Source organism: Diceros bicornis, chromosome 21 (genome assembly GCF_020826845.1).
Source record: "Diceros bicornis minor isolate mBicDic1 chromosome 21, mDicBic1.mat.cur, whole genome shotgun sequence".
In the NCBI taxonomy this organism is placed as follows: domain Eukaryota; kingdom Metazoa; phylum Chordata; class Mammalia; order Perissodactyla; family Rhinocerotidae; genus Diceros; species Diceros bicornis.
In genome coordinates, this window is record NC_080760.1 from 8487095 (window position 1) to 8510056 (window position 22962).

At 37.8% G+C, this 22962-nt stretch overlaps 1 protein-coding gene across 10 annotated transcripts in view; it reads left to right on the forward strand.

Annotated features, from left to right (window-relative positions):
• Nucleotides 1-22962, forward strand: part of PRKDC (protein kinase, DNA-activated, catalytic subunit) — a 194384-nt gene that overhangs the window by 70899 nt on the left and 100523 nt on the right. For all 10 annotated transcript variants that reach the window (XM_058564533.1, XM_058564542.1, XM_058564534.1 and 7 more), the window contains 9 exons: nucleotides 4820-5043; nucleotides 5755-5963; nucleotides 6397-6529; nucleotides 6992-7150; nucleotides 7969-8172; nucleotides 16471-16656; nucleotides 17067-17171; nucleotides 18512-18679; nucleotides 21584-21711. In XM_058564533.1, coding sequence (XP_058420516.1) covers nucleotides 4820-5043; nucleotides 5755-5963; nucleotides 6397-6529; nucleotides 6992-7150; nucleotides 7969-8172; nucleotides 16471-16656; nucleotides 17067-17171; nucleotides 18512-18679; nucleotides 21584-21711 — 1516 coding nt within the window. The remainder of the gene's footprint in view (nucleotides 1-4819; nucleotides 5044-5754; nucleotides 5964-6396; nucleotides 6530-6991; nucleotides 7151-7968; nucleotides 8173-16470; nucleotides 16657-17066; nucleotides 17172-18511; nucleotides 18680-21583; nucleotides 21712-22962) is intronic.

The window sequence follows — 22962 nt, forward strand, 5'->3', positions numbered from 1 at the left end:
CTCCATCATATCTGAAGGATATTTTCACTGGATAGAGTATTCTTGGCTGATAGTTTTGTCTTTCAGAATTTTCAGTATCTTTCCGTTGTCTCCTGGCCTGTAAGTTTTCTGCTGAAAAATCTGCTGAATGCCTGCTAGGGGTTCCTTTGTAAATTATTTTTTTCTGCTTTGCTGTCCTTAATATTTTTTCTTTGTCATTGACTTTTGCCAGTTTTACTACTGTATGCCTTGGAGAAGCTCTTTTTACATTGATATAATTAGGAGTTCTGTTAGCTTCTTTTACTTGTATTTCCAGCTCCTTCCCCGGGTTTGGGAAGTTCTCAGCTATTATTTCTTTGAACAAGCTTTCTGCTCCATTCTCCTTCTCTTTTCCCTCTGGAATACCTCTGATCCTTATGTTACATTTCCTAATTGAGGAAGATATTTCTTGGAGAATTTCTTCATTTCTTTTTAGTCTTAGTTCTCTGTCTCTGTCTGAAGCATTTCTATATTTCTTTCCTCCAAGCTGCTAATTCTGTCCTGCATAATATCAGCTCTTTTATTCAGTCATTCCAGATTTTTCTTTATCTCATCCATTGTGTTTTTCATCTCCAGCATTTCTGATTGTTTTTTGTTTATAGTTTCGATCTCTTTTGTGAAAAATTCCCTCTGTTTGTTAATTTTGTTCTTGATTTCACTCAGCTGTCTATCTGTATTTTCTTGTAACTCATTGATTTTTTTTTGTAATAGCTATTTTGAATTCTCTGTCATTTCGATTGTAAATTTTTGTGTCTTCAGGCTTGATTACTGAGTCCTTGTCATTTTCCTTCTCGTCTGGAGTACAATATATTTCCTCATAGTATTTGATGATGTGGATTTGTGCCTTCTCATAGTGATAATATTTAGTCTCAGATCCACCTGCCGCCACTGGGGGTGGGGCGGTCAGGAGCTGTGTATTATGAGCCCTCCATGATCCCTGGCAACAGTAGCTGCTGCTTTTCTAATGTATGTGGGGGCCCTCTGGCCAACCAGCTGAGTTGGAGTGCCAGGCAGGGGGTGGGGCACTTCCTTTGACCTGTGCAATCCAGGGGACGTTCTCGCTCTGCCCTCGGTATCTGCTCTTCTGGGTTGCTGGCTTGTGGAAGACACCCTCGCAATAGCTTAGCTTCATGTTTGGGGCTTTCCCACCCACTGTAAGGGAACTTGGAGAGCGAATGTGTTCCCGTGGAGAGCCACCCCCACCCTTCTTTGCTTGGAGCTGCGCACCTGCAGTCCTGAGCCCTGGGTTGCTGTTGGGGATAGAGCGGAGATCTCCTTACTTCCTTCCACTTTCTCCATGGGGTCCAGCACTTCCACCTTCTGAGGTATGGCTGTGTGGGTCTCTCAGACGTCTTTTGTGTTGTGTGAATGTCCTCTGTTGGTTAATGAATGGTCTTTTTCATCTTAAGGGCAGAGTCTAAGAGAAGCACTTACTCTGCCATGAAGCTGACGTCACTCCCAAATTATTTTTAATATAGACAGAACATCCACTCTACTGGTAGTGGTTGCTGACTAAAGGAACTACCATTCTCTCTCTAATTCTGTCAAGTTTGTATTATGGCAATTTGGGAGAAAAGAACTAGGCTATCTTCCTTATAGCTTAAGGATGGTAGAGCCAGGCATAGTGGGGAGCATACAGTGTGTGTGCCTGCACATGATAGGGTTCAAGAAAACAGATTTTTTATTGTTCTGAGAAAATCTTACACTCTAGCATGAGATTCTCAGAAGGATAGTTCAGAAAAGTTGTGAAACTTCAAAAGCAGCAGTAGTAGCCACTCAATTGCAAATATTATCTGGCATTTATTGTTTTAAAAGATCTTATATATCCTCATTTTGATAATTTAAAGAAGGAAAAAAGCATAGGAAATATGCAAAATTTTCTCCTCTAATCACATTCCCTAGTGGTAAACAGTATAACAGTTTAGTGTTTATTTTTCTAAACTTTTTCTATACATATATTTATTTTTAAAATTATTATTTTTTAGTTAATGTGATCATTATGCATGCTTTACTGTAATTTTCTCATTAAAAAAAAACTTAATGTATTGGACATCTTTTTATGTTAGTCTGTGTAGCTTGATCTAATTTAAATGACCACATATTACCAAATTATGTGAATGTCTTGTAATTAAGTAGTCTTCAAACTGTTTTATTCATTTATCCTCTGAGGAGAAAGAGACATTTAAAACAATTTACCTTCTTTCAAACTATAAAGTTGACCAAAAAAAGTTTTCCTGATTGCTTTAAATAATTCCAAAAGTTATAATTTCTGTTGTATTGTAAATGTTTACATTTTAATATAAAACTCTTAGCATTACTTGAAAAAAATGTATTCGATGGAACCTAAATACTATAGTAGTTTTATATTCAGCATCATCAGCTTTAAAATACAGTTTCTTTACTGGAAATTTTGCAGAGTCTCTGAATTTTTATTTACCATTCTATACCCCCCACATTTTTTTATCCTTTTATGCTTATGTCTTTACTTGTAACCATCTTTGGAACAAAAGAGTCTATGTGTTTAAAGATTTCTTCTCTGTTATCATTATATTTGCTATTAGGGCCCATTAGATTTATTCCCACTACAACATAAATATAATAAAATTTTTGGTAAATAATTACATATAAAAAGTAAAATTATATAATTAACATTCTATTGTTTTTTCATATGGATCTTAGTACTAAAAAAACTTGTTCACATCAACAGGTGCCATATTGAAGAATTCTGAAGTGCACATTTTTTCCACATTTAACATATCTGTGGTCGGCATGTGTCATACAGCCCATGGTCTGTTGAATTCAACCATATTTGTTGTTTGAGAATGTAATTCTTAATGTATTTTGTCTCAATTCTTTGAATACATAGTGACCTGTCATCAAAATTATTTTTAATGATCTATCAGTTGGTAGTTTAATTTTCCTTAAATTTTATGAAAACAAAAATTGGAAACCATCAGACTTATAAAAGGATTTCTTAGTCCTTACCTTTACTCACTCTTTTGACATGTACATCACTATTTTAAATTATCCCGTTGTTTGGAGTTCTGAAGATATTTGTACCCTGGCTTAGTAAACTACCATGAGACTGAGGAAAGGAGAAAGGTGTATCTGTCTGTCTGTTGTTAAGCAGGAAAAGGGTTATCCTGAAGAGGATGGAGATGGGACAGGAGAACTAGGGCAGGCATGTTTTCAGACAGATGAGTTTTATGAAAAAGTCCATTTGGGAGTTGATCTGAAATTGATTCCATAAAATCACTAGTGCCCGTACACACCTGTTTGAAGACCACTGCTGTAATTTGTCTCTCTCTTGCCCCTTTGAAGGACATTTAGGTTGTTTCTATTCTTTCATTATTAAAAACAGTGCTAAAATGAACATTCTTACAAACACATATGTAAAGGAAAAACCTCAGTTCAGTCTGCCTCCTGTGTAGGGAAAGCATAGTTCTTTCCTACTTTGTTTTTCTCCTGTGTGTCACCTTTACTTTTACACAGAACAGTTCACTTCTGACACTTCTGGTCACCAAATGTGTGGAAGTTTTCCCCCACCAAGCAATTCTCTGACACCAGCTGTGTGTGCTACAATTTAACTCAGTTCTGACACTGTCTACCTGGAGAGAGGATCAGGTTCCACAGGTTAAGGGCTCAGTCCCATGTGACTGCCTTTCCCCACTTCAGATTCCGGTCATAAGTAGTAGGTCCCCCAGTTACCAGCAACTTCTGTCAGACTTGACTACAAATTGCAAGTTCCTATGACCTCCCCCCACTTTGGATTCTATTAATTTGCTAGAGTGGCTCACAGAACTCAGGGAAACATTTACTTTTGTTTACCAGTTTATTATAAAAGGGTATGATGAAGGATACAGAATCCAGATGGAAGAGATGCACAGGGCGAGGTCTTTGGGAAGGGGCATGGATCTTCCATGCTGTCTCCAGGTGCTCTCCTCTCCCAGCATCTCCACATGTACACCAGCCTGGAAGCTCTCTGGACCCCGTACTTTTGGAAGCTTCATCACATAGGCATGATTGATCATTAACTCCATTTTCAGCCATTTTCCCTTCTAAAGAGAAGGGGGGGTAGAACTGAAAATTCCAAGCTTCCAATCACAGCTTGGTCTTTCCAGTGACCAGCCTCATCCAGGAGCTCACCCACAGTCATCTCATTAGAACAAAAGACACTCCTATCACCCAGGAAATTACAAGAGTTTCAGGAGCTCTGTGTTAGGAAACAGGGTCAAAGTCCAAATATTAGAACAAAAGATGCTCCTAGTGTTCTTATCACTTAGGAATTTACAACAGTTTTAGGAACTCTGGGTCAGGAACCAGGGGATGGAGACCAGTATATATATTTCTTATTATAAGTCACCGTGTCACAACATCTTTCCAATTTTGCTGTTATTTCATTAGGATAAAATTTCAATGCTGGATCAAAACGTTGAGCTTTTTTACATTTGATAGAAATTAGCATGCACAATTTTTAAAGCTTTTGGTATGATTTGCCAAATTGCCCTTCAAACAGATCATGTTAATTTATATTTCCACATGTAGTGTTTGAGAATCGAGACTTCACCTTCCATAGATGTGTTCTTACTGTATGAGTCTAAAGTTGAATTCTATTTGAGTGGTATTAATTTTGAAATGAGAAGAAATAGCTGCCATTGTATTCAGCTTTTATTGAATTTTTTTTAATTTTGAATTTTGGCTAAAAGTATATCATGCCTATACTGAAAGAAGGAATTTCACATTAATCTTAGTGGATGAATGTGAAAAGCACATGGTAATATTTTAATGTAATTTTTTCTAGGTACTGAAACACAGTCTTCACTTTGGAGGGCGGTAGCTTTCTTTTTAGAACACATTGCTATGCATGATATTATGGCAGCAGCAAAGTGTTTTGACACTGGGGCAACAGGTAACAGACCCAGCCCCCAAGAAGAAGAAAGATATAATTACAGCAAATGCACAGTTGTGGTCCGGATTATGGAGTTTACCACAACGCTGCTCAGTACCTCCCCAGAAGGCTGGAAGGTAGGGTCACTCCTGCTGCTCTGTTCGTTTGAAGTCAGTACTTGGCACGGGAAATACTTAAGTACCTATTAGAAGAGGTTTTGACTTTCCTAGAACTTTCTGTTACTGTAGGAGTTATCTGTTCTTGAAAATAATAAAACTTCGCATGTACTTCAGATTTTTGTTGTGTGAATAAAGTACAAAATAGTTTTTCTAAATAAAGTTTTATTAGATATTGGATTTTATAGGATGAGCAAACATCTGCCTTAGGAAACATGCATTAGCAAGTATTTGTAAATGTATCTGTGAGGCTTAGTATAGAAACCAACTCCAATCAATCCATCCAGTTAATATATACTAAGTGCCTACTGTACACCAGACCCTGTCCTGGGGATACAGCCTTGACCCAAGCCAGGGGCTGGAGAACTGTGGTCCACAGGCCAGATTCCTCCTGCCGCCTGCTGTTGTAAAGAAAGTTTTATTGGAACACATCCAGGCCCATTTGTTCACACATTGTGGCTGCTTTCACACTATAATGGCCGTTAATTAAGTAGTTGCAGCAGACCATATGGCCCACAAAGCTAAAATATTTATTGTCTGACCCTTTACAGAGAAAGTTTGCCAGCCCCTGCCCTAGCCAGGCAGAAATTCCCCACCTCATGGACCTAACACTCTAGTGAAAATCTAAATGCTGACTAATAAATATGTTTTTATTCAAATCATCTTTTACAGCTCCTTGAGAAGGATGTATGTGACACTAACCTTATGAAACTCTTGGTGAAAACCCTATGTGAGCCCTCGAGCATAGGTTTCAATATTGGTGATGTCCCAGTTATGAACCATCTTCCCAACGTTTGTGCGAACCTGATGAAAGCACTGAAGAAGTCCCCATACAAAGACATCCTGGAGATGCACCTCAAGGAAAACATAACAGCACAAGGGTGGGCATTTAGATCGTGCTCAGGGCAGTGCTATGGAATTTAAGGTCGCAGTGTGTCCCACACTCTGGCAGCCACTTGTGTGGCTGTTGTAGCCATTTCTTCAAGTAAAGGATCTAATGAGTGGGGTGTTTGGTGCAAACGTTCTCCTCAATTGTTTGAAAATCATCTAGTTAGCAAATGCCTTCCCTACATCTTCGAGTAAGCAGGCCTCGAGTGTGGCTTAGCACCGGTTGATTTCCACGGCTGCATGAGGGCATGGGCCTTGTTTGGTGTTAGCCTGTGGTTGCTTTCTAGGGGTATGTAATGAAATTGAGTGCCAGGTAGTTAGTAAATACATTTATAACAGAATGCACACATTTTTCCAGTGTGTCCTGATGATTTAACAAGATCAGCACTCATCTAGTTTTCTTTTTGTTTTTTCTCACCTGGCTAGCATTGAAGAGCTCTGTGCCATTGACCTGTATGGCCCTGATGCTTGCGTGGATGGGGCCAAGCTGGCCTCTATCGTGTCAGCTTGTAAACAACTTCATAGAGCTGGGTTTTTGTATGTTATAGTACCATCTCAGGTAACCACAGCCAATTTGTTTTACATTTCTCTTAGCTTTATTGTGCTAATTAGTCTATTTATTCATATTCTTTGTTAGACATCCTTTATGTACAGACCATGCTTAAAATGGGAATTACAGAAACACTTGCTCCGGACATGTGGAATATAACTATGAAAGTAAATATAAAAATTTATAAATATTTTTATAAATATGAAATGAAAATAAAATGAAAGACATTTGAATATTTCCAGCAGCCTTCTGAGGAACTTTAGGGACTAACTGCTGTTGCGCATTTCTGGCTAGGCAACATAAATGAAGAATATAGTGTAGAAAGCAAAGTGGAGTGAAAATTTTCGTGACAGTTGGAAGGCAGTTGTCAGTCTTAGCTAGCCTGGATTTTTTAATTAATGAGAGATGTCAAATTGTATTTTTCTATAAAATATCTTATTGCTGGATATTTCAGTGTTGACTTTATTTTAGTCTGCAGATCAGCATCATTCTATTGGCAGAAAACTTCTTTCCTTGGTTTATAAAAGCATCGCACCTGGAGATGAACAGCAGTGCCTCCCTTCACTAGATCCCAATTGTAAGCGACTGGCCAGTGGACTTCTGGAGTTGGCCTTTGCTTTTGGAGGACTGGTAGGAAAAACAGCTACATGTTATGCTGTCCTAGTGATGTAAATATGTAACTCATTTGCAGTGTGTCTCTAAAAACAGGAATTTAGTGGGATAAGTTCTTGGCTGCACAAGTGCTGTAATTGGTTGACGTGAGCTGACTTTCTCTCTAAAAAAGAAGTAGAACAACATTCTTCTTAAATTGAAGTTCTGTCTGTCCCACTTTGTTTCCACAAGGACTTGAGGCAGAGAACACTTGTGAATATAAAGCTGGACTGTGTTGACGCAGTGGTATCTTCTTCCCCTATCTTGGGTGATTCTTCCAATGACCGATCTGTGGAGGATAATTCCAGAGGCACCACAAAACAGTGTCCTCATGGCTTTTTAAACTGTGCAGGATTGGCCTCCAACAGTCTTTGCTGTAGCTGCGAGCTGCCAGCCAGTCCTGTGTGTTCAGTGCATTCCACCCACCTTTCCTTCTCCTGTAGCAGAAACCTCCTCTTTGCCCCTTTGTCCACTTAACATAAACAGATTACAAATTTAAGTTGTCTAAAAATACTCGCCCTTATTAGACTCTCCTCTCAAAGCAATAACAGGAAGATTTTCTGGAAATTTGGGAGAAACGTGAGTCAGGGAAGATTTCTTTCCCCAAATGAAACCTAGAAAATGGAGGCTAATTGAAATGTATACACTTTAAACTTGAGCCCAGGCCTTCAGATACCGGGCTCTCTTGAGCCCTTACTGTGTGATTTTCCAGTTTCCAAGTTCACAGTTGCCCAAGGAGTCTTTCTGTAACACATAAGACTTGTACTCCTGTTGTCACATGTCTTTCTTCTTCACAGTGTGAGCACCTTGTGAGTCTTCTCCTGGACACGGTGGTGTTGTCCATACCATCTGCAGGAGGGTCCCAGAAAAACATCGTCAGCTTCTCTCACGGAGAGTATTTTTATAGCTTGTTCTCAGAAACGATCAACACTGAATTGTTGAAAAATATAGATCTTGCTGTATTGGAGCTCATGAAATCATCTGTGGATAATCCCAAAATGGTAGTGAAATTTTCCTTTAAGTAAATATTTTCTTATATAGTGCTCATTAAAGGATTGCTATATTTCTGAAATATATAATTAAAACAATATCTCTTCCTGGAAAGTTTAAAGCTCTTGCCAGTGTTTAAAAACAAAATCAAAGGAAAGAAAACACAGCCTTTATGAACGTTAATAATGTTAATGAGTGTTGAAACATTGATTTTTTTTCCCTAATCTCTCACTCCCCTAAAATCTCTAGGCCTAATATCATGAGGCACAGCTGTGTAGGATGTTGACTTTTGCCAGGACTTGGCATTGGAGCTCAGAACCTGTCTTGAGGCCCACGCCTGCCTTTGCTTTTCCACCAGCCACGAGCTGATCCCATGCATTCTGGTGGTCCTTTCTGTAATGGTGATTCTTTCATGTTTTCAAACTGAGAGTCATAACTGAGAGCATGTTCCTGCTGTAGCCCACTTTGCCGCCTCACATTGAACCTTTGGACATCAGTGTTTAATATATAGTTGACTTTGGTTTGCTAAACTTATAAAATTTTGAAATTTAACCTGGTCTGTAGACAATTGGAAACTGTTAATTGTTGGAATGACCATTTTAAGGGACAGTGCATAATTTCCTGCTGAGTTAAACTTTTATTCCAAAGAGTGCTTGTTGTCTATTGTAGGGGAATCTTTTGTGGTAGATTGCACTAAAAATTTGTATTTTTGTGTGTGTGTGTGAGGAAGATCAGCCCTGAGCTAACATCCATGCCAATCCTCCTCTTTTTGCTGAGGACGACTGGCCCTGAGCTAACATCTCTTGGCAGTCCTCCTCCTTTTTTCCCCCAAAGCCCCAGTAGATGGTTGTATGTCATAGTTGCACATCCTTCTAGTTGCTGTATGTGGGACGCTGCGAGAGTATGGCCAGACAAGCGGTGCATCGGTGGGCGCCTGGGATCCGAACCCGGGCCGCCAGTAGTGGAGCGCATGCACCCAACCGCCAAGCCACGGGGCCAGCCCAGAATTTGTATTTTTTAAAGTTAGAAATAAAATTGTAATAGACCCGTGACATGCAGGAAATATAACATTTTGAGCTTTTTAAACTATTCAATCTTCTGGTGAAGATGATGGTTAAAAACCATATGCATTCACCTCCATTTCCTCCTCAAATATCTCTCAAATGACAGAAACAGGGTTAAAAAAAAAAAAAGAACAAACTTAAAAAACACAGAGAAAGGATAAAAGAGAAGAGTGGCAACATTTTGGAAGCTGGAAAGCAATAAGACAAATGATAACAGACTTCACAGAGTCCAAGAAAGCTGCGATGTGACATAGCAGTGGGGAGACAGGCAGCCAGTTTGTGCTGCAGAACTCAGAAAGGGGTCAGGCAATGGAGACCCTGGGCTTCTGGAGTACAGAGAGAGCAGAGTGTGAAGGAAAGACTGCAGAGAGGAGGACTGGTTGAAGATTAGCCATGCCGTGTCCGCTCACCAAGCCTCATCCCGTCTTCAGGGGACTGGTCCTTCCCCACTTGGGGAGACTGGAGGTGGCTCACCCTCTGGAAAGGATGACTGTCTCTGTACTGGGGGACCTTAGGCATAGTTGAGGGCAAGGATACCTTCCTCTTTTTTTTTTTTTTTAAAGGAAAGACATTTAGTAAAGTAATCACATTCGGTATATAACACAAGTATTTCTCTAAGCAACGTAGTAAAGTTTGAAATACTTTGCACCATAACAGAACATTTTATTATTCCACTAGTGAGAATTCTGTTTGGTACTTTTATGTTTCAAGTTTAATGTCAGTTTTCCAACACTTCTGATCTTGGTGTCCTGCTAATTTTTTGGAACAACCAAAATGTTTCTGGTTATGCTGTATTTTTGTATTTTGCTCATTTTTCTGTTGGGGTTACATTCTTATTAATTTGTAAGAAGCTTTGTGTATTAAAGATAGTAGGCCTCTGTCTATCGTGTATGCAGAAAGTACTTTTTCCTACTGCTCATTTGTCTTTCAATCTCTTGGAATATTTATTCCATATAGAGGTATTAATTTTTTATAGTTAAATTTATCAATCTTTTTTTTATTGTTTTTTCCTTCACGTCATACTTAGAAAGGCCTCCTCCACCTCAATATTATCTTTAAAATCTGCCCATATTTTCTTCTGTTACTTTTATAGTTTCTTTTTTTAACAAATATAAATAATGCAGTGAGCACTGCAGGAGTGACATTTTTTCCCAATGGTTACGTATTGGACAAACATTTATTCACTAATGCGTATTTTTCTCACTGATTCAGGATTCTAACTTTGTGAAATGTTCTAAATCCCTACATATTTGGGTCAGAGGTTTAATTTGTTACTTAACCATCTATTTCTCAGCCAGTACCACATTCTTTTAATTTCAGCAGATTTTTAGATACATTTTAGCATCTGGTAAGACACTATTCTTTCTTAGTATTTTTGTTTTTTAGAATTCTTCCAGCTGTACTTTATATTTATTCTTCAGAATGAAATTTAGAATCATTTGTCAAGTTCCTCACCACCCTCCTCCCAACATATAGGGATTTTGATTGATAATACACTTGTATAGAGTAAATTTAAACTGAACTGACTTCTTTAAAAAAATTAAAAGCCTACTTTTTCTAAGGTATGTTTCTTTATTTATTCAAATCTTTATTCATGTTCTCAAATCTTTTTGTCATACTATTATGTGGAATGTTATGATTTTATTCCTCTATTTCCTGCATATTTCTTGTTAAGACCGTTTCTAGATATTAGATGCTGTTTAGTTGTAAATGGAAATGGAATATTTTCCCTTTATATTTTCTTTATAAGAATATGGTATGTCAGATTTTATATATTTTGTAACCATTCACATTAATGAATATCTTTTTATTTTTCTCTTTTCCAGTTTTATTGAGATACAATTGACATATAACCTTGTATTAGTTTTAGGTGTACAACATGATGATTTGATATATGTATATATTGCAAAATGATTACCACAATAAATGTAGTTAACATCCGTCACCTCACATAGTTACAAGTTTTATTTTTCTTGTGATGAGAACTTGTAAGATTTACTCTCTTAGCATCTTTAAAATATGCAATACAGTATTGTTAACTTTAGTCACCGTGCTGTACATTACATCTCCAGAACTTATTTATCTTATAACTGGAAGTTTACACCTTTTGATCACCTTCACCCATTTTGCCTGCCCCCCACGCCCTGCCTCTGACAAACACCAATCTGTTCTCTGTATCTATGAATTTGGGTTTTTTTAGGTTCCATATGTAAGTAATATCATACAGTATTTATCTTTCTTTATCTGACTTATTTCACTTAGCATAATGCCCTCAGGATCCAATCCATGTTGTGGCAATTGGCAAAATTTCCTTCTTTTTTAAGGCTGAAAAATATCCATTGTATGTATGTACCACATCTTTATCCATTCATTTGTTGATAGACACTTAGGTTATTTCCATGTCTTGGCTATTCTAAGTAATGCTGCAGTGAACGTGGGGGTGCAGATATCTTTTCGAGTTAGTTTTCATTTCCTTCGGGTAAATACCCAGAAGTGAAATTGCTGGATCCATATGGTAGTTCTATTTTTAATCTTTTGAGGAACCCTCATATTGTTTTCCATAGTGACTACACCAGTTTACATTCCCAACAACAGTGCTCGTGCACTGTTCCCTTTTCTCCACATCCTCTCCAACGCTTGTTATCTCTTGTCTTTTTGATAATAGCCATTCTGACAGGTGTAAGGTGATATCTCATTGTGGTTTTGATTTGCGTTTTCCTGTTGATTCATGATGTTGAACACTTTTTCATGTACCTGTTGGCTATCTTTTTGTCTTTGGAAAAATGTCTATTCAGTTCCTTTGCCCATTTTTAAAGCAGATTGTTTGGTTTTTTGCTTTTGAATTGTGTGAGTTCTTTATATATTTTAGATATTAACCCCTATCAGATATATGATTTGCAAATATTTTCTCCCATTTAATAGGTTGTCTTTTCATTTTATTGATGGTTTCCTTTGCTGTGCAGAAGCTTTTTAGTTTGATGTAGTCCCATTGGTTTATTTTTGCTTTTGTTGCCTTTGCTTAAGGTGTCATATCCAAAAAATTGTTACAAAGACCCATGTCAAGGAACTTTCTTCCTATGTTTTCTTCTAGGAGTTTTATCATTTCAGGTCTTAGATTTCAGTCTTTAATCCATTTTGAGTTAATTTTTGTGAGTGTCATAAGATGGTGTTCCAGTTTCATTGTTTTGCATGCGGCTATCCAGTTCCCAGCACCATTTATTGAAGAGATTGTCCTTTTGCCATTATATATTCCTGGCTCCTGTGTTGTAAATTAATTGACCCTATATGCATGGGTTTATTTCTGGGCTCTCTCTTCTGTTGCATTGATCTCTGTGTCTGTTTTTATGCCAATACCATACTGTTTTGATTACTGTAGCTTTGTAATACAGTTTGAAATCAGAGAGTGTGATGCCTCCAGCTTTGTTCTTCTTTCTCAAGATTGCTTTGGCTATTTGGGATCTTTTGTGGTTCCATACAAATTTTTGGATTGTTTGTTCTATTTCTTTGAAAAAAGCCTTTGGAATTTTGATGGGGATTGCATTGAATCTGTAGATTGCTTTGAGTAGTCTGGACATTTTAACAATATTTAATACCTCTAGTCCATGAGCATGGAATATTTTTCCATTTATTTGTGTCTTCATTTCTTTCATAAATGTCTTACAGTTTTCAGTGTACAGGTCTTGCATCTCCTCAGTTAAATTTATTCCTAGATGTTTTACTCTTTTTGACACAATTATAAATGGAATTGATTTCTTAATTTCACTTTCTGTTAGTTCATTATTAGTGTATAGAAACACAGCTGATTTTTGTATATTGATTTTGTATTCTGCAACTTTACTCAATTAGTTGATTAGGTTTTTTGTGTTTTTTTTGGTGAGGAAGATTGACCTTGAGCTAACATCTGTTGCCAATCTTCCTCTTTTTGCTTGAGAAAGATTGGCCCAGAGCTAACATGTGTGCCGATCTTCCTCTATTTTGTATGTGGGATGCCACCACAGCATGGCTTGATGAGCAGGGTATAGGTCCACACCCAGGATCGGAACCTGCGAACCCCAGGCCACTGAAGCGGAGCACGTGAACTTAACCACTATGCCACTGGGCCGGCACCTAGTTGATTAGTTTTAACAGTTTTTTGGTGTCTTTGGGGTTTTCTATGTATAATATCATATCATCTGCAAATAGAGACAGTTTTACTTCTTCCTTTCTGATTTGGATGCCTTTTATTTCTTTTCCTTGCCTAATTGCTCTGGCTAGGACTTTCAGTATTGTGTTCAGTAAAAGTGGTGAGAGTGGGCATCTTTGTCTTGTTCCTGATCTTAGAGGAAAAGCTTTCAGCTTTTCACTGTTGAGTATGCTGTCAGCTGTGGGCTTGTCACATGTGGTCTTTATTATGTTGAGTTATATTTCCACTATACCCAGTTTGTTGAGAGTTTTTATCATGAATGGATGTTAAATTTTATCAAATATATTTTTGCATCTATTGAGATGATCATATGATTTTTATCCTTCATTTTGTTAATGTGGTGTATCACATTGATTGGTTTACATAAGTTGAACCATCCTTCCATCCCTGGAATTAATCCTACTTCATCATGGTGTATGATCCTTTTAATGTATTGTTGAATTTGGTTTGCTCATATTTTGTTGAGAATTTTTGCATCTGTGTTCATCAGGATATTTCCCTGTAATTTTCTTTTCTTGTAGTTTCCTCTTCTGGTTTTGTTATCAGGGTAATGCTGACTTCATAAAATGATTTTGAAAGTATTCTGTCCTCTTTTAATTTTTGGAAGAATTTGAGAAGGATTGATATTAGTTCTTTAAATATTTTGTAGAACTCATCTGTGAAGCCATATAGTCCTGGACTTTTGTTTGTTGGAGGTTTTTGATTACAGATTCAATCTCTTTACTAGTAATTGATCTGTTCAGATTATCTATTTCTTCATGATTCAATCTTGGTAGGATGTGTGTTTCTAAGAATTTATCCATTTCTTCTGGGTTGTCCAACTTATTGGTGTATAATTGTTCATAATAGTCTCTTGTAATCCTTTGTATTTCTGTGGTTAAGGATACCATCCTGAATACAGGGAAGTTAGGTGAAAGCCTGCCTAAATTCTGAACTTTGACACTTTTAGCTGTTTTCTCCTAATTTGGCTCCCAGAATACAGTCAGCTAGATATATACCCATAGGCAGGCTATCAGAATATTTTGACGAGCCTAAGAGAAAATAAAGATGCTGTCATCACTGCCCAGCCAGATCAGCTTATAGTGACCCTCACTGCCAGTGAGCCCTGCCCACCGCACAGTGCTTTGACTCAGTTCCTCCATGTGCACCTGCAGCCAAGGAGCACCTTGGCTCCGAGGAAAGGGGCTCTAACAGGGCCAGGCAGGAAGACAGCACTCAAGCAGAGACTGTCTAGTGAGATGGAAATGTAAAAAGAAAAAACCTTCAGAGAGATGAGAGAAGATACTGAAACAAGAATTGCTACTGGAAAAGAATATCAGAGAACAAAAAAGAATTCTTGGGAATTAAGCATAAGCATCAGAAATTAAAAATGAAATAGATTTGAAAGATAAAATTCAGAAACTCTCACAGAGAATAGAGAAAAAGACAAAACAGGAAATAGAAGAGAAAAGTGGAGAAACTTGGGATCCATCTACAAGGTGCAGCACCAGGACCTCCACGGCAGGGGAAAGATGGGCCCAAGGAAAGGCCTTCATGGATAACACAGCTCAAGAGAATCTCCCAGAAATGAAGGCCTTGAGTTTCAAGATGGAAAAGGGCCATTGAGTGTCCAGCACAGTGTTTGAAAACAGCTCCACATGGAGCATATTTCTTGAAAATTCAGAACCCTGGGGATTCACCCTGAGAAAAGATTCTGAAAAGTTTCTACAGGAGAAAATCTGATTACATTTAAAAGGCTCAAGAAATTGAATGACATTTGTCTTCACAACAGCAATGTGGACGCTGGAAGACTGTGAGGCAAATTTTCTTCACAATTCGGGACAGAAGATTTTCAACTTGGAGTTCTGAATCTGGCCAGATTATCAATTATGTGTGAGAGTTGAATGCAGATGTTTCAGACATGCCAGATCTGAAAGGAGTCTGTCTCCTGTGCACCTCTCATTAGGAAGCTGCTGGAGGAAGTACTTTACTGAAGTAAGGCAGTCAGCCAAGAAAGAGGGAGATGTTGGATTTGGGAACTCGGCCTGAACCCGGAGAGGTGGATGAGTCTCCTGGAGGGTGCTAAAGTCAGAACCAGGGAGCAGCAGTCACTGACATTCCAGAGCAGGAGCTGTCAGAGATGGAGCTCCTGCCAGAGATGGAGCTGATAGACTTCCTGATGTGTTTAGATGTCTTGAGGAGATTTAATTAATTTGGGAGAGTTTGATGGCGAATAATGATAGGCACATTGAAAACAGCAAAGAAAGCAGATGAGTATTAACTTTAGGGAGATCAAAATGTTGTGCAAGAGGGGCCGGCCCCATGGCGTAGTGGTTAAGTCCGGCATGCTCTACTTCAGTGGCCTGGATTCGCAGGTTTGGATCCTGGGTGCAAACCTACGCCACTCGTCAAGCCATGCTGTGGCAGCGAGCCACATACAAAAATACAATAGAGGAAGGTTGGCACAGACGTTAGCTCAGGGCTAATCTTCCTCAAGCCCCCCCCAAAAAAAGAGGAGGAAGCTTGGCAACAGATGTTAGCTCAGTGCAAATCTTCCTCACCAAAAAAGAAAAAAAATGTTGTGCAAGAAAGGAAAAGTATGGGTAGCTTATGACTTGGAGTATCTGTGAAAATGTTTATGTTGTAATAATGATAGGAGCGTTGCATATAAATCTCACCAAAATTAGGATATTTCTATTGGAGAGGTGGTGGGATAGGAAATCTGTGCACGCAAGCATGTGTGCATTGCGTGTGTGTGTGAATATGCCCACCACATGGGCATATGGTGGTGATGGTGACAGAAGAGAGCTACCTCCTTCTCCCATCGAGAGTGCTCCCAACTAAGAAAGCAAGAAATAGCAGGGTGAGCGTGATTTCATAAATGAGACCACCTTATGCTTTTATGGGAAAATTTACATGTTTAAAGGGCTGTTTTCAAATTTGAGGAGTTGTGAAGTAAACAGCTATTATTGAAATAGCATCTTCAGTTTTCAAGAATAGCTTTAAAATAAAGTAAATTTTTTTATATATCTGTCAGTCTCGATATTAAGAATTTTTCTTCAATCACAACCCATTTGTTTCAGGTGAGCACTGTTTTGAATGGTATGTTAGATCAGAGCTTCAGGGATCGAGCCAGTCAGAAACACCAAGGACTGAAACTTGCAACTGTAATTCTGCAGAACTGGGGGAAGTGTGATTCGTGGTGGGCAGAAGGTTCTGCTCCTGAAAGTAAAACAGCAGTGCTGACATTGTTGGCAAAAATTTTGCAGGTATTTTGAGAGATGTTAAAAATGCAATTGTGTTTGTTGTTTTGGACTCTCTGTAACTTGGATCTTTAAAAATTGGAAGGGTGTTTCCCGAAAAGCACATTGGTTTGATAAGTAAAAAATATTTTGACTGGAAAATTGCTGATTACCTTACATTTTATACTTTTTCTATGATTTTACATTGTGATCATTTATACTCATTATCATTTCTTATACTTCATCCTTTAGTGTGCCTTTGTGCATTGTCTTATCATAGTTTAAAAATATTTCAGAACAAGAATTGTTGAAATTTTGTTGAAGCCCAAGAACAAATTTGTAGGTCATTTCTGAAATTTAAAAATTTGAAAAATGTGTTAAGGGAAATTAGAGGCATAGTATAGAAATATATCATGTTTTTATTTCTCCTTCTTTAGATTGATTCGTCTGTATCTTTTAATACAAATCACAGAGCTTTCCCTGAAGTCTTTACAACATATACTAGTCTACTTGCTGATTCGAAGTTGGGTCTACATTTAAAGGCAAGTGATTAAAAATGACTTTTTTTTCTTTTGGTGAGGAAGATTGGCCCTGAGCTAACATCTGTTGCCGATCTTCCTCTTTTTGCTTGAGGAAGATTGTCCCTGAGCTAACATCTGTGCCAGTTTTCCTCTATTTTGTATATGGGCTGCTGCCTGAGGGTGGCTTGATGAGCAGCAGCGTGTAGGTCTGTGCCCGGGATCCAAACCCGTGAACCCCGGGCCGCTGAAGTGCCCACTCGCTGAAGTGGAGTGCGTGAACTTAACCACTATGCCACTGGGCCAGCCCGTAAAAAGGATTTTTTTTCAGATTACATTTTCCATTTTATATTTTTGCATATTTCTGATGTTTTCTACTTTTTAAAAATTATGGAAAATTTCAAACATATTCAAAATCAGAGAGACTAGCACAATAAACCCCCGTGTACCTATCACCCAGCCTCAGTAGCCATCTGTGTGTGGGTGTGTTTGTCCAGCTATACAGTCACTCCCACCCATCACCTTGAAGGAAACCCCTGGCATCATGTTATCTGATGTGTACATACTTTAGTATGTCTCTCCAAAAGATAACTATAATTGCAATGAGATTGCTATACTTAGAAGAATTAACATTTATCTTTGCATATATATGATTTAAAATGGCTTTTTTGAGAATTACTGTATTAATCAATGACAGAATTTAAACTATCATTTTTCCATTAGTAAATAATATAAAATATCTTGGTAATTTTTAGGGTCAATAACTTAATAAATATTGTCTTTTTAGAGTCCTATAATAATTAGATTTTATACTCTAATAAAATGTGGCTTCAATGAAAGCTGTCTTTTTTCTGGATCATGGGGATATTTCTATGGAATTTTCTCCTCTATGTGATTAATCAAATTTCTCATTTCTCAACATGAGGGAGTCTGGGAACTCACCTGCCACACAAAGAAGATAGGAAACAACACCTAGTTCCCCTTCAGCTCAGTATGAAGTTCTCAGTTAGTTCTTCAAGGAATATCTGTAAATTACCTCATAGGTTATTCATGTTCTTTCCACACAAAGCTTATCCAGTATATTTCTACCAGAGCATTTGTAGAAGGAGAGATCACATACAGAACCATCACACGGTATCCTGTTTCTGTACATGTACATCGCCCTGAGTTGGCCCACTGACCTCTAGAGTAGAAGCTGAGGTACAGATCGCGTTCGCATTGGTTTTGGCTGTAATCTAGAAGGTATTCTCGTTGAATCCACAGTGCTTTATTTGCAAGTTCTTTAGGAAGCAGTAATTTTATTTATTCTGTGGGATCCATAAGCCACAACTAGTGCAATTTCATCTGTCTGCATTGCTCCACAGGGTCAAGCTGTAATTCTTCTTCCATTCTTCACCAATCTTACTGGAGGCAGTCTTGAGGAACTTAAGCATGTTCTTGAAAAGCTCATCGTTTCTAATTTTCCTATGAAATCTGAAGAATTTCCCCCAGGAACTCTGCGGTACAGTAATTATATGGACTGCATGAAAAAGGTTAGTTTTTAGTAGTACCAAGTAAAATTAAAACACTGGCTGTTTTTCTGTTACATTTTTTGATGAAAAGAAGTGAAATATTCCGAGTCAGAGAAGTGTTCTAACTTTAAGAATCAGTTTAATTCATTTTGAAAGCTGGTATCTGTGGAGGCAGATGCATCTCTGAATCCTTTGGAATTCATTTTTCCACCCATTTTTAAGTTGTGGGATATTTTATGCATAAGAATATTTTTGTGCATAATGTGTAGGTTTTCAAGAATAATACCAAAAAGAACAAAGAAATAGAATATTACTGATATAGTTCAGTTTCTAAAATTTAATTGAGTAGTGGTTATTTGAGAAAGATTTGGTGATTATCACCTGTATTATTTAATGTACAGCTGAAGATCCCTAAAATACCAGTGGCTTAAACAAGGTGGTAGATTATTTGTCTCCTCTGTACAATTCTGGATTGGCAAACTAGGTTAGCTCTACAGTCAACAGGGACCTGGTCTCCTTTGCCCTTTTTCTCTGTCGTCCTCTGTACATAGCTTCTATCTTGTCCAGTCTGGCTGCTCTAGCTCCCGCTGTCTTGTTCCTTTCCAGCCAACAAGAGGGAGGAAGGGAAAGTAGAGAACATATCCCTTCCCTTTAAAGGCTTAATTTGGAACTTGCACAAATCAGTTATGCTGACATCCCATTCATCACGTACATCTGCAAGCAGGGCTGTGAATGTTGTAATTTTGGGCAACCGTATACTCAACTAAAACTTGGGTTCAACCACTAAACAAAAACTAAGAGAATGACCATTAAAATGTGGGTAGTGGTCTACCATACTCCTGATGGACTGAGCTCTGGGCTAATGTCTGAATACTCAAAAATAATGCAGACGTTGTTTTCAAGGAGCTTGTAGTAAAGCAAGGAAGTAAACAGAAACAGAAAGAAACAGATGATGAAGACACACTGTGATAAGTACTAGAGTAGAGATAAAGACATGGTGTAGGTGTGGCAGGTGATATTCTCCAAAGATGGCTGTACCAACATACCCTGTCCCACATGTCCTTCTTACAGTGTGACTTTCCCATTGATAGACGAAGTCTGGTTTTCCTCCCGTTGGGTATGAGTTGGTCTTATAGACTCACTCATAACAAAAAGAATGCAATGGAAGTGATGCTGCATGACTTCCAAGACTAGTCATAAAAGGCTTAGAGCTTCTTCCTGACTCTCTTTCTGGGGTCCCTGGTCTGTGGGACCCAGTCAGCATCCTGTAAGGAAGCCAGGCAGCCACATGGAAAGGCCAGTTTACAGACAGCACCTGTCCACACAGGTGCTCTCCTCCCCATCCTTTTTACATTATTGTTTCCAAATATACAGAAAAGTTGAAAGAACAGTAAAACAGACATCCATATGACTGTCTCCCATATTCAACAGTTAACTATTTTGGTCCAGTATTTACTTTATCTGTATATGTATGTGTGTGTGTGTTTTGGCTGATACATTTGCAACTTAGTTTCAGACCTCCTGATACTTTACCCCTAAATACTTCAGCATGCATATCCTAAGAATAGGCACAATACTGTTGTCATACTAAAAAAAGTAACATTCCTCCACTACCACCTGTTGTGTAGTCCACAAGTACATTTCTCCAAAGGTCTCCATGTTTAGCTTGTTTATTCAAACCAGGATCAAATTAATGATTGCATCGAATTATCATGTCTCTAGTATCTTTTAATATAGAACTAGTTCTATATTACTAGTTCACCCCATCCCCTTTATTTTTCTATGACATTGAGTTTTTGGAAGAAACCAGAGTACTTCTCTTGGATGTAGTCCCCTATTTGTCTGATTGTTTCCTTGAAGTGTTCTTTAGCTTGTCCTGCGTTCTGTATTTCCTCTAAACTGGAAGTTACACTTAAAGCTTGGTCATGAGATTTAGGCTAATCTTTTTGGCAACAATAGCGTATCAGGAGCAAATAGTGTCACTGTCCCATTGTTAGTGACCTCAAGTCTGGTTAAGGTGGTGATGGCCACATCTCTCTATTGAATGGTATCTTCTCTCTGCACTTAGCAGGTAATTGATGGGGTGACACCATTGTGCACCTAAATATTCTATTCCCCAATAATCTGTCAGCTAATGGTGGTACATCCACAAAGATTCTAAGTGGATCTTTAGTGCTTTCTCTTAATGCAAATGCATTAATGTAAAATTAAGTGCAAACAATCACTGAACATTTAAAGAAAGCTTCTAGCCTAAGAAAGATGTAAACCAACTGGAAAAAGGAACTCAGAGGGGACTGATTCAACAAAGGGAGATGAGAACACATCAAAGAAACTGCAGAGTAGCTTCAGAGATGAGAAAAGCTATTGTGTCCATGAAAGAGAACAAATAAGGGCTCCTGGAAATTAAATATATAAAAGCAAAATTAAAAAATAGCACTTCACAGAACAGAAGATAAGATTGAAGATACTTCTAGAAAGTAGAACAAACATTGAGATGGAAAATGGGAGAGTAAAGATGAGAACATTACATGAGCAGCCTAGAACCTCTGCCGTGCAACGAAGTGATGTGGAAGAGACACGTCTGCAGAGTACAAGGGCCCACAGAGGGCCGGGAATAGTGAAGGAAGACCTCAGGGAAAGCACATCGGTATGGAATTTCAGGACCTGTGGGTAAAGAGAACATCCTGAAAGGGTTAGTGGGTGCAGGTAAAAATATCTGCAAAACCTTAAAACAATCAAAACTCAAATATTTATGCCGGGCATTCATTGTATCTGCAAAACTAGCATTTGTTAATTCTCTATGAACTTCTGTTATAATTTTCTGTTTGTTTTTTATTAGAACTAGTAAAAACAAAACAAAAATAAAAACCCAACAAAATTGTTATTGTTATCATCATTATTGTTGTTATGTATTTTTTTTTCTAGTTTCTAGATGCATTGGAATTATCTCAAAGTCCCATATTGTTGCAGTTGATGACAGAAATTCTCTGTCGCGAACGGCAACATGTTATGGAAGAATTATTTCAATCCACTTTCAAAAAGATTGCCAGCAAGTAAGTCATCCTGTTCTAGTCTGGGATCCCAGAAACCATATGCATTTTATTTCTGTGGGAAATAATCTTCTTTTCCAGAAAAAGTGGAGTAGTGGTTGCACTCAACTCTTACAACTACATTTTATTTTGTATTTTTGTTTTTCTTTGAGGAAGAGAAAGATTTTTATTATGAAAGTTTCAAATATACTCAAAGCTCACAGTAAAACTAAAAGTGAGCGTCCAGATGGAACAAGTGTCGGCATTTTCCACCTTCATTACCCCTTTTAGCTTTTTTCTCTTTTGCTGTTGTTACTGTAATTTAAGTAGCTATAGTACCGTTATCAACTGAAGAAAATTATCAGTAATTTCATGTTCAGATTTCTCCAGTAGTCTTACATGCTCTAGACTGATGGATTATTTTAATTCTGATCCAAACAAGAGCCTTACATGGCATTTCACCATTGTGTCTCTTCAGTCTGTCTTCATCTAGAACAGTCCTCTCCCTTTATTAAATTTTCTTTTGTTGTTGAAGAAACCTGGACACTTGTCTTGTGAAGTATCTTACACTGCGGATTCTTCTAATTTTATCCTGTTCTTTTATTTATCTTGTTTCTCCAGCCCCTGTGTTTCCTGTAAATGGAAAGTTAAGTCTAAAAGCTCAGTTAGATTCAGGTTCAAGTTTTGGCAAAATTCCTTGATAGTAGAAGCTCCAGACTTCATGTTCATGGCATTCGGGGCGCATGGTGTCTGGTGGTTCCAATTTTGCTGATGCCAAGGTTGATCAGCCATGTCTTTTTGTAGCCTTTTGTTAATGGTTTTAACATCCATTCATGATTGTTGCCCAAAATAAATTATTTCGTCAGGAGTTGCCAGTGTCATTTTTTAAATTCTTTTATTCCTTTTAAATTTACTAGCTGGAATTATACTGTAATGAAAAACTTGCCCTCATCACTAGGGCTGTTTGGTTGCCTAAAATAGTTTTTATATTTTAATAAAATACCATGGAAATGATTGTTGATTTAAAAATAAGGGCTTGATGCCATGGTTATTTCTAATTGTGGCCAGTGAGTTTTTATTTTTATTTTTTCCATTTATTTATATTGAATATGTAAATATCTATGTTAATTTAACTTATTGAGTTATATTTTGCATATCATAAAATTCACCTATTTTAAATATATAATTCAGTGATTTTTAGTAACTACCAAGTGGTACAGCCATCACCACAGAATAATTTCGTCCTCCCAATGAGATCCTACATGACCATTTACA